We start from the raw sequence: 12243 nt of genomic DNA on the forward strand, positions 1-12243 counted from the left end.
CCACTGAATTACCTGTGCTGTGCTTAGGCAGGTATATGTGACTGTTCTAGGAACAGTAGAAGTAGAGAAACTTCCTCATCAATCAGGACAAAGTTCAGAGAAGTAGACTTGGAGTCATGCAGTAATTCATTTAAGTGCATAACAGAACATTCAATGCTAAAGCATGCTATATTCATGTCTGTCTGTCTTTTTTAAAATTCTGCTTGAATTCTATGCAAGTTTAAAACAATGGCTAAGTTAATTTTGTTAAAAAAAAATTAAACAAAGAGACGAAAGAATGTTTTTGATTCATGACGATATGTCCATTTTGCTGCCATGATCAGCAGAGCACTATGAAGCCCTTTGTTTTACTTCCTTTTTTCCTGTAAATAATCAATGACTTTTATCATCAGTACCCTTATTGTTACATGATCAAGAAGGAAATGATGAGTTCTTAAGAGTCTTTGATCCTTGTGGTAGAGCAAATGGCTTTTTTTTTTTGGCAATTAGGGTGAGGAATAAGAATGAGGCTACACTGCAGCATCAGCAGAGCTACAGGAAGTGCTGTGATGGACTCACTAACACCTGTGGCTGGAAAATGGCAATCAACTTAGTAAAAGTCTTCTTCTCGATGCCCCAGGGTTTGGTGTTTTTTAAATTACCACAGTTGAAAGGTTTCACAAGGATTTGGATCATGTGTGCTGCTAAAGAAATAGCCACAGATTTTCAGTTAATACATTTGCCCAAAAATGAATTGAGGCTTTGAATTGCGTGCTGAACTTATGGGCTGTTATCAAGTATACAACATAATGTACAAAATTAGCTCCAGTTATGCTTTACACTATAGAACAGAAGTATTCAACCTGGGAAAATATGGAAATGCCCCCCAAAAATTATTTTGCCTAGGAGCGTCATGTTTTAACAGTGGAACAGAAGAATATGCCAAAAGAAGAAGAAGACTTAAGTACAGTGAAATTCCTTTCTGCATTTAACCCATCTGAGGCAATGAACACATACATACCCAGAGCAGTGGGCAGCTATGCTACAGTGCCCAGGGAGCAGTGGGGGGTTAGGTGCTTTGCAGGGGCACTTCAGCCTAAGGCCACCCTATGTTAACCTAACCACATGTCTTTGAACTGTGGGGGAAAACGGAGCAGACATGGGGAGAACATGCAAACTCCACACAGAAAGGCCCCCGTCAGCTGCTGGGCTCGAACCCAGAACCTTCCTGCTGTGAGGCGACAATGCTAACTACTACACCACCATGCCACCCAGTAGAAGTCTTTCCCCAATTAAAAGCAGCAGATAAGCCAAACACCATTTGAATCTGGAATGATTGACAGATAAGCAGGTGTTTTGAGCTCTCTGCTTGAAAGATGTGATGATGCAGTACTCTCGCTTTCTGTTATGGAAAAACGAGGTTTTTTAAAAAAAATCAATAAGTATTTAAGTGAATTACTGTATATTTATTAGGGATGCTACTGAAATAAAAAAAAAAACTTATCTATGATAGTTGTCTGGGCAGCATGGTGGGGCAGTTGTTAACACTGTCACCTCACAGCAAGAAGGTTCTTGGTTCAAACCTGCTGATCAACTGGGGGCTTTCTGTGTGGAGTTTTCATGCCTCATGCCTGTGTGGGTTTCCTCCAGGTGCTCCGATTTCCTCCAGCTTACTCTAAATTGCTCATGGGTATTAATGTGAGTGTGAATGTCTGTCTGTCTGTCTGTCTCTTTGTGAAAGACTGGTGACCTGTGTAGGGTGTACCCTGCCTCTCACCCAATGTCATCTGGGATTGGTTCCAGTCCATCCAGAAAAAAGGCCTACAATTTAATGCTTGGCATGATGTTCTGAGCGATGTTGTTCGGCGGCGGCGCAGTGGCTGCGCAAGCGGTTTGGGACACACCAGCGCTCTGCATGGCAGTGCTTCTGTGCTCGCTTTGTGGATCCATGGCTTGGTGTTCGAGTGATGTTGCTGGTCACGGTGGCGTCACGGTGGCTGTGCTGGCAGTGTGGGACTTGTTTTCGTGCACCTTTTGGTGGAACTGTGGCTGCTACACCACTGGAATGACATCCTGACCCCTATTTGGTGGCCTTTTTTTTTTGTTGTTGTCTATAATTGTAAAGTGACCTTGGGTTTTTAGAAACTTATTATTATTATTATTTATTATTACAATGAAGTGTAAAAACACACACATTACAAATAATCAGTGATGATTATAATTGAACAGTGATTTAAAATGTTTGTTTGCATTGCTTTCCTGACACTATAATGAATTTTCCTGGTTACACAATTGTACTTTTTGACCAAATACAACAGTTATAGAAGCGAGTTATTTATAATCACGCTACCGGTTATCACCCAAACAAGGATGAGTTCCCTTTTAAGTCTGGTTCCTCTCAAGGTTTCTTCATGTCATCTCAGGGAGTTTTGGCTTACCACCATTGCCTCAGGCATGCTCGTTAGGGCTAATTTCGTCTGTTTTAAGTTATATTTTTTTTTGTAAATCTGGTTTGCAATAATGTTCATTGTTAAAAGCACTGTACAAATAAAATTGACTTGACATGGCCAGAAACCAGTCACGGTTTTTATATAAAAATGTATATCTGGGGGAAGTAATAGATAAGTGTCTGTTAAATGTAATGTACTGTGTTATGTTTCATACTGTTCATTGTGCATGGTTGAGTGGAGTGCAAGTTCTCAAAAAAACAGGGAATTATGGCTCATGGAGTAGAAGTTTGATAACAGAGCATCTCATAATGTATGAGCCCATCCAGATTTTCTGCACCTCTATTTGTGCATCGATGAACATGCAATGTGACAAACTTGGTATTTTCATAGTTCAGAACAGACAAACTACATGTGACCATTGGATACTAAGGAATGTAGATGATAAGATCCAAAGGGATGTGACCTGACCTGAAACAGCATTTCCTTTTACATCCAGTAAAGATCGCTGATAGTTTATGATAAAGATGTCACAGTAACATTCTAAATTCAAATCAGCCAGTTGCTTCAGGCTGTAAAATGGGGCTTGTCACTGTAATGAGAGATTGTACTATACGTTATGCAATTAATTTGTTGTGATAACAACTAGACTTTGCTGTTATGTTAATTGCAGAAAAGATTGGTGGATATTAACTGGTGCAAAAACAATAGACACAAGTGATTAAGGTATTATGGTTATCAATTTTATGGAGTTTTATCACACCACATATGAGGTTAGCGAGTCACCACGATTTCAGGAAATGCATGATAATACAAATTTAGCCAACAACCCAGACATCAAGTGCCTGCCAGACATGCCAACACCTGCTCATAAATGTAATGAATTCCTGGAACACTTGAGATACTAGCACCTATAGACCACCTTCGAGTTTCCTCCTTCAACCCGATCTACCCTTTCATGCCAGGGAAGTTTTATCTTGCTGTTAAGCTGTTTTGGGTCAGCAAGGTTAATGAGCATCTAAACATTATGGTCAATCATAATCTGACATGATTACACAAGTGACTGATTGTGCACGCAAGATATAAATTATGTATGGTAGAGATCAGTAATTATAAAAATGAACATGCATGCAATGACTGCAGCTGTCATATGTCTGTTGGCCTGTAAACTCGCAGGCCCTGTCAAAGCAATTGGAAAATCTCGGCATAGGAAATGCCAAAAAGCAGTTTTGGAAGTGGTTGCATAGTCAGACTGTTTTGAATGACAAGATTTCATTTGTTACTTGTCAGCATGACCGACAGGGGTGCCCAATCAACTAACCCCATACAAACCAGGAGACATACAACAAACCTTTTTATATATCTCATCTCATTATCTCTAGCCACTTTATCCTTCTACAGGGTCGCAGGCAAGCTGGAGCCTATCCCAGCTGACTACGGGCGAAAGGCAGGGTACACCCTGGACAAGTCGCCTGGTCATCACAGGGCTGACACATAGACACAGACAACCATTCACACTCACATTCACACCTACGGTCAATTTAGAGTCACCAGTTAACCTAACCTGCATGTCTTTGGACTGTGGGGGAAACCGGAGCACCCGGAGGAAACCCACGCGGACACGGGGAGAACATGCAAACTCCGCACAGAAAGGCCCTCGCCGGCCACGGGGCTCGAACCCAGGACCTTCTTGCTGTGAGGCGACAGCACCACTACACCACCGTGCTGCCCTTTTTATATATATATTTATTATATATTTTTATATATTTATATAAATATATATATATTGTGTGTGTGTGTGTGTGTGTATATGGTGGAACTCCATGATAAGTGTTGGGTCCAGTATGAACTAGGGATGTTAACCGATGACCGTTTGACCGGTGGTTGACCGAATCAACGTCAACCGGTTAATTTTTTTTGGTTGTCGGTGAAAAAAAAAATCAATCGTTTTGAAGCTGCCGATTTTGGAGCGGAGAACCTGGAATTCTGTGTTTGTAAACGCTTGGGGCATGCCATGCGGTGTAAGGACGACAGCTGACAAATCAGAAACACCCATTCAGTCATGTCCTGCCCTCCCACCCCAGTTAAAGACAGCTGACAAATCAGAAACACCCATTCAGTCATGTCCCGCCCTCCCGCCCCAGTTAAAGACAGCTGACAAATCAGAAACACCCATTCAGTCATGTCCCGCCCCAGTTGAACACAGCTGCCACTCGGTGAAAGAAAAAAGTGTAGACACAGGCTTTTTAGCTTACAAATTACTATTGTTTTTTTTTTTTATTATTATTAGAAGGCACATCGAGTTTAGTCCTGCCTTGGCCAGTGCATTCTGAAAGTATGTTTTGGTCTGTAGCCAGCAATACATGTTATTGCAGATCATATCTCTCCACACAAACTAAAGGCTCAGATGCCGACTTTTTCACGGCTTTTTCATGGACTGTAACGGCATTTGCTTATGTAGTAATTTTAATACAGAATTTACTCTGATGAAATTATTCAGACACTCCAACGCCCCCCCTAAAAAAAAATTGGATTTGCACGAGCCGTGAAAAAGGCGCACCGTTTGCATCCCTGTTTAAACTCATAGGTTAACCGACTTTAACCGGCTAATGAAGCTCGGTGGTCGGTCAAGATTTTTTTTAGTTTTCGCCATCCCTAGTATGAACCTGGCGGGGACCCAACTTCTCTCCTCGGGACCGTAACGCTCCCAGTCCTGGTGGTAGTGGAGACCTCTGCCTTGCCGCTGCACCTTCAGCAGTTTCTTGACCGTGTAGGCCTTACTGCCATCGATGAGCCTGGGATGAGGAGGGGGTTCGGAGGGTGGGAGCAAAGGACTGGAAACCAGAGGTTTAAGCTGTGATACATGAGTCAAGTCAACTTTATTGTCAAATATGCTATACATGCTCGACATACAGCGCAGATGAAATTTCAGTCCTCTCTGACCCACGCTGCAAACAGGCAATGCAATAAATAAAAATAGAATAATTGAAATAAACAGTATAAACACTCTAGATAAGAACTAGACATAGACTAAACACATATATATATATATATATATATATATATATATATATATATATATATATATAAAAACACACACATATATAGTAGCAAATAAACAGTCAAGGGCACTTGAGGTATAGCAGGTAAACATGAAATAAGCAGTATAAACAATAAACTAATAGCTGTTAAGGTGAGGTAATGTGGAATAGTGCAAATGAGCGAGGTAAAGTGAAATGTGCAGTCCCTGAGTTCAGTGTGTTAATGAACATTGAGAGTATGTGTGTGTGCTGGGGGGGGGGGGACTGTGAGGGTGACATGTCAGATGCTGTAGGGGGGCAAGGGGTTGTGCGAGCAGAATCTGTGGCAGGGGGCGGAGGAGGGGTAGAACAGGGAGGGAGTTGAGCCTCCTGACCGCCTGGTGAAAGAAACTGTCCTTGAGCCTGCTGGTTTTGGCCCGGAGACTCTGCAGTCTCCTCCCTGATGGCAGCAGACTGAAGAGGCTGTGAGATGGGTGGGTGGGTGGGTGGTGTCACCTGCAATCCTGATGATTCTGCGGGTGAGGCGGGAGTTATAGATATCCATTAGAGAAGGGAGAGAGACACCAATGATCCTCTCAGCTGCTCTCACGATGCGCTGCAGAGTCTTGCAGCAGGACACTGCAGTCGCCATATCACACGGTGATGCAGCTGGTCAGGATGTTCTCGATGGTGCCTCTGTAGAATGTGTGCATGATGGGGGCTGGGATTCTTGCTCTCCTCAGTTTGTGGAGGAAGTACAGATGCTGTTGGGCTTTTTTGGCCAGTGATGATTGTTGCTCCAAGATTGTTGCTCCAAGATTATTGCCAGTGATTGTTGCTCCAAGACAGGTCTTCAGAGATGTGCACACCCAGAAACTTGGTGCTGCTCACCCTCTCCACTGCAGCACCGTCGGTCGTTAGTGGAGCATGCTGGGTGTGCGCTCTCCTGAAGTCCACAACAATCTCCTTTGTCTTCTCCACGTTCAGGCGGTGCGTTCAGATTGTTGTCCTTGCACCACATGGCCAAGTGGCTCACCTCACTCCTGTAGATTGTCTCATCGCCATTGTTGATGAGACCCACCACAGTCGTGTCATCCGCAAACTTAATGAGATTAGAGCTGGATGTTGGTGTGCAGTCGTGGGTCAGCAGAGTGAAGAGGAAGGGGCTCAGCACACATCCTTGGGGGGGCCTCTGTGTTCAATGTGATGGTGCTGGAGGAGTTGCTGCCGACCCGTACAGCCTGTGGTCTCCCTGTCAGGAAGTCTAGCAGCCAGTTGCACAGGGAGGTGTTGAGTCCCAGCTGGTCCAGTTTATGAATGAGCTGCTGAGGAATGATTGTGTTGAATGCTGAGCTAAAGTCTATGAACAGCATTCTGACGTATGAATGTTAATGACCTATTGCCAATTGACCTAATGAGTTGCAATTTGGTCCTCCAGCTGTTCCTTTTTTGTACCTTTAACTTTTCCAGCATCTTATTGCCCCTGCCCCAACTTTTTTGAGATGTGTTGCTGTCTATGAAATTTCAAATGAGCCAATATTTGGCATGAAATTTCAAAATGTCTCACTTTCGACATTTGATATGTTGTCTATGTTCTATTGTGAATACAATATCAGTTTTTGAGATTTGTAAATTATTGCATTCCGTTTTTATTTACAATTTGTACTTTGTCCCAACTTTTTTGCAATCGGGGTTGTATTTTCATATTGCTTGGAAATGTACTGGTTTGAAATGACAAGTTACAGATGTATGTTAATGGTTTAGAAATCCCCCCAATAATAGTTTTCACTAGTTTCATATCAATATCATTACAATCTGTGGATATTTTATTACTACATTAATTAACTATATCAATAATTTCCTTCTCATCTACTGGTGTAAGAAACATAGCTCTTCTGTAGGATTGAATCAATATGGACTAGCCTTTGTCCCTCATGCAAATCTGTGAGCCTTGGCTGGCCTGTTGCCAGTTCACCAGTGGTCCTTCCTTGGACCACTTTTGGTAGGTCCTAACCACTGCATACTGGGAACACCCCACAAGGTGTCTCATTTTGGAGATGCTCAGACCCAGTCATCTAGCCATCACAATTTAGCCCTTGCCAAAGTCACTCAGATCCATATGCTTACCCATTTTCCTGCTTCCAACACATCAACTTCGAGAACTGACTGTTCTCTTACTGCCTAATATATCCCATCCCTCGACAGGTACCATTGTAACAACATTGTCAGTTGTTTTAATTTTATGGCTGATCAGTGTACAGTGGGGCAAAAAAGTATTTAGTCAGTCACCAATTGTGCAAGTTCTCCCACTTAAAAAGATGAGAGAGGCCTGTAATTTTCAGCGTACGTATACCTCAACTATGAGAGATAAAATGAGAAAAAAAATCCAGAAAATCACATTGTCTGATTTTTAAAGAATTTATTTGCAAATTATGGTGGAAAATAAGTATTTGGTCAATAACAAAAGTTCATCTCAATACTTTGTTATATACCCTTTGTTGGCAATGACAGAGGTCAAACGTTTTCTGTAAGTCTTCACAAGGTTTTCACACACTGTTGCTGGTATTTTGGCCCATTCCTCCATGCAGATCTCCTCTAGAGCAGTGATGTTTTGGGGCTGTTGCTGGGCAACATGGACTTTCAACTCCCTCCAAAGATTTTCTATGGGGTTGAGATCTGGAGACTGGCTAGGCCACTCCAGGACCTTGAAATGCTTCTTACGAAGCCACTCCTTCGTTGCCCGGGCGGTGTGTTTGGGATCATTGTCATGCTGAAAGACCCAGCCACGTTTCATCTTCAATGCCCTTGCTGATGGAAGGAGGTTTTCACTCAAAATCTCATGATACATGGCCCCATTCATTCTTTCCTTTACACGGATCAGTCGTCCTGGTCCCTTTGCAGAAAAACAGCCCCAAAGCATGATGTTTCCACCCCCATGCTTCACAGTAGGTATGGTGTTCTTTGGATGCAACTCAGCATTCTTTCTCCTCCAAACATGACAAGTTGAGTTTTTAACAAAAAGTTCTATTTTGGTTTCATCTGACCATATGACATTCTCCCAATCCTCTTCTGGATCATCCAAATGCTCTCTAGCAAACTTCAGACGGGCCTGGACATGTACTGGCTTAAGCAGGGGGACACGTCTGGCACTGCAGGATTTGAGTCCCTGGCGGCGTAGTGTGTTACTGATGGTAGCCTTTGTTACTTTGGTCCCAGCTCTCTGCAGGTCATTCGCTAGGTCCCCCCATGTGGTTCTGGGATTTTTGCTCAACGTTCTTGTTATCATTTTGACCCCACGGGGTGAGATCTTGCGTGGAACCCCAGATAGAGGGAGATTATCAGTGGTCTTGTATGTCTTCTGTTTTCTAATAATTGCTCCCACAGTTGATTTCTTCACACCAAGCTGCTTACCTATTGCAGATTCAGTCTTCCCAGCCTGGTGCAGGTCTACAATTTTGTTTCTGGTGTCCTTTTACAGCTCTTTGGTCTTGGCCATAGTGGAGTTTGGAGTGTGACTGTTTGAGGTTGAGGACAGGTGTCTTTTAAACTGATAACGAGTTCAAACAGGTGCCATTAATACAGGTAACGAGTGGAGGACAGAGGAGCCTCTTAAAGAAGAAGTTACAGGTCTGTGAGAGCCAGAAATCTTGCTTGTTTTAGGTGACCAAATACTTAATTTAACGAGGAATTTACCAATTAATTCATTAAAAATCCTACAATGTGATTTCCTGGATTCTTTCCCCCCATTCTGTCTCTCATAGTTGAAGTGTACCTATGATGAAAATTACAGGCCTCTCTCATCTTTTTAAGTGGGAGAACTTGCACAATTGGTGGCTGACTAAATACTTTTTTGCCCCACTGTATATTGCTGTGACTTTATGCGTGTTTTGGGAGTTATCAGTGTAATCATAAAAATGAAGCTGCAGACACAGTGATGGTGAGTAAATTCAAGGAAATCACAATCATGTAGATTTTCTGGTGCTTCAGTTACTGAATTTCTTGTTTTAGGATAAAATAACATTTGAAGCATTCTTTGTTTTGTCAGTGATAAGTCACATACCCAGATGAATTGGTGTGTAAGTCCTGAACGTGCATATTTTAAACACTCTAATTCATCTGTGCACATCATTGTAAGATGTCACACAAGGTGAATGTAATGTACTAATGAAACAATTTCCTAAACAAATAGTTTCTTTAACCTTGGTATCTTGACATCCAGAAAAAAACTATTGCTGCAGGTTACAAATTAATATTTAACACTGTTCCTTCTGTCTCTGTAGACTCTGTCTTCTGCCGTGGTGCAGGTGTATGCAGCAGATGGAAGCTCATCCTGGACAAAAAGATGTTGTGGTGTGGCCTGTCTGGTGAAAGACACCCCTCAGCGATCGTACTTTATCAGAGTATTTGATATCAAAGTGAGTTTGTAATAGCACACATCATCTATTTTAGATATTAGATAGAGGATCATTGTATGTCATCATCTTTGTTAAACTTTTAAATACAAGGCAATATTTTATTTTAATTCATCAAATACAGAAATGTTCTGTTGTTGCATTTTGGACTTCTTTCCATCAAGCATTAAACAAGGAAATGATTAATTTTACTTTGAGTGAAATTATGCGTTTCAGAGTCTTGAAATCACTGGGCTTGTTTGTATCACAGTTTTATCTTTATCACAGTCACAGTGTACTATTTGTTGATACCACATCACTGACATTTCCAATATACTGCTTAAAATGTATCGTATCCTCTTAAATATCTTTTAAGCACCTTAACACAGACTTACATTACATGACCAAAAGTTTGGTGACACTTGACCATTGCACCCATATGTGGTTCTTCCTCAAACTGTTGCCACAAAGTCTGAAGCACACAATTGTATAGAATGTGTTTGTATGCTGTAGCTTTATCATTTCCCTTCACTTGAATAAAGCGGTCCAAACATGTTCCAGCATGACAGTGTCCCTTTGCACAAAGCGAGATCCATAAAGATATGGTGTGCAAAGGTAGCCTTTAATGGCCGAAAGCCTTGTTGATTTCGAACCCCAGAAAATGTAATGCTTTGTCCTGGGAAGTTTAGATTTCATTTAGGATGGAGGTACAATAGGAGGTTTATATAGTCCTTTCCTTTTTGTATGCCAGTGGTGTTGGTAGTTCAAGTCATGCAACCATAGGATTGGTTCATGTTGGTAGATCTGCATGATGCTTATTTTCATGTCCCTTTTGTCCCAGAACACAGGTGGTTTTTAAAGCTTGGCATTCAAGGAGAGTGTTCTAATTCAAAGTCCTGCACTTTGACCTCCTCCTTAACGCCATGGGGATTTTTGAGATTCATGAAGGCAGCTTTGCCTTTTCTGATACTGGACAATTCGATATGAGTGATGTTCACTGCTTCTGGCAGTTTGGAGGGGTGATATGGAATGTTGATGTACACAACTGTCATTCTGTGGACCCAAGATATCAGTCAGGGTTCCATGTCATTCAGGACTGTTGCTGGCTCAGTGAGAAGGTTTCTGGGAAAATGACTGCAACAGCAATATTTATTTCATGTAGTGTGTCATACTGCTTCCAGAAAAGTTGGGATATTTTCCAAAATGTAATGAAAACAAAAATCTGTGATTTGTTAATTTACATAAACTGTTGTTTAACTGACAAAAGTACAAAGAAAATATTTTAAATAGTTTTACTGACCAACTGAATTGTATTTTTGTGAATATAAACAAAGTTTGAATTTGGTTCCTGCAACACACTTTTTTAAAAGAGAAAAAAAAAGTTGGGACAGACCATTGTTACATCACCTTTCCTTTTAGTAACACACTTTAATCGTATGGAAATATTAATTGTTGCAGTTTTGCAATTGGAATTTTTCTCTATTCTTGCTTGATACAAGACTTCAGCTGCTCAACAGTCCATGGTCACCATCGTCTGATTCTCCTCTTCGTTACTGCTCCATACATTTAGACAGATCTGGATTAGCAACAGGCCAGTCAAGCGCACACATTCTGTGTCTACGAAGCCATGTTGTTGTAGCTCATGCAGAATGAAGCCTGGCATTGTCCTGCTGGATTTCCTGAGAAGAGTTGTTACCTTGATGGCAACATATGTCTCTCTAAAATCCCAATATATGCCTCTATTGCCGCTTTTCCACTACAAACGCGGCTGAGTCGGGCTGAGCCGTGCCGTGCTGAGTCGGGCTGAGCGGGGCTGTTGGAGTTGCATTTCGACTACAACCGCGCTGAACCATGCTGGCTGGAAGTGGGTGGACACATTGGGTGGAGTTAGCGAAAGTGGGTGGACGTCAGGTGATGTCGTTAAGCAGCGCAAACAGTGACATCAGTGAGCTTTTAAGCGGTAGTCTCACGACCCGAATAGTAAACAATAAACATGGAGGACATGGAGTCGTTAGTGTTGCTGGTCTTGGTGCTGTGGCTTGTTGTCACCGACAACGCGGACAGATACTGGCAAGAGCGTATAGATGAGGCGAGGCGCATAAGGCTTCAGAAATTCTCGCAATTCGTAATTCTTCTCCTTCCGGGTTTGCGGTGTTTACAGATCCCAGCGCGCTTGCGGGGCGTGTGTGGGCATGTGAGGACACTCCTCCTCACCAATCAGTGCACAGGGGAGTGTCTGCTCACGCCCCCAGCCTCACTCGGCTCGCTTTGGCTCGCTTCAGCCCCACTCCAAAACGGTGCGAGTTTTAGGGGCTAAGCAGGGCTGAAACGAGCTGAGTCGTGCTGGTTTTTGGTAGTCGAAACGCGAGCCGTGTCGGGCTGAAGTGAGCTGAAGCGAGCTGAAGT

The 12243-nt window shown here is 42.4% G+C and overlaps 1 protein-coding gene across 1 annotated transcript in view; it reads left to right on the forward strand.

The window, feature by feature from the left end:
- The window catches only part of LOC132869540 (actin nucleation-promoting factor WASL-like), a 123873-nt gene that overhangs the window by 1439 nt on the left and 110191 nt on the right, over positions 1-12243 (forward strand). Inside the window, exon 2 of the mRNA XM_060902752.1 lies at positions 9727-9861. Within this exon, the coding sequence (XP_060758735.1) occupies positions 9727-9861 (135 nt within the window). The remainder of the gene's footprint in view (positions 1-9726; positions 9862-12243) is intronic.

The sequence above is a fragment of the Neoarius graeffei genome, chromosome 21 (genome assembly GCF_027579695.1).
Source record: "Neoarius graeffei isolate fNeoGra1 chromosome 21, fNeoGra1.pri, whole genome shotgun sequence".
In the NCBI taxonomy this organism is placed as follows: Eukaryota; Metazoa; Chordata; class Actinopteri; order Siluriformes; family Ariidae; genus Neoarius; species Neoarius graeffei.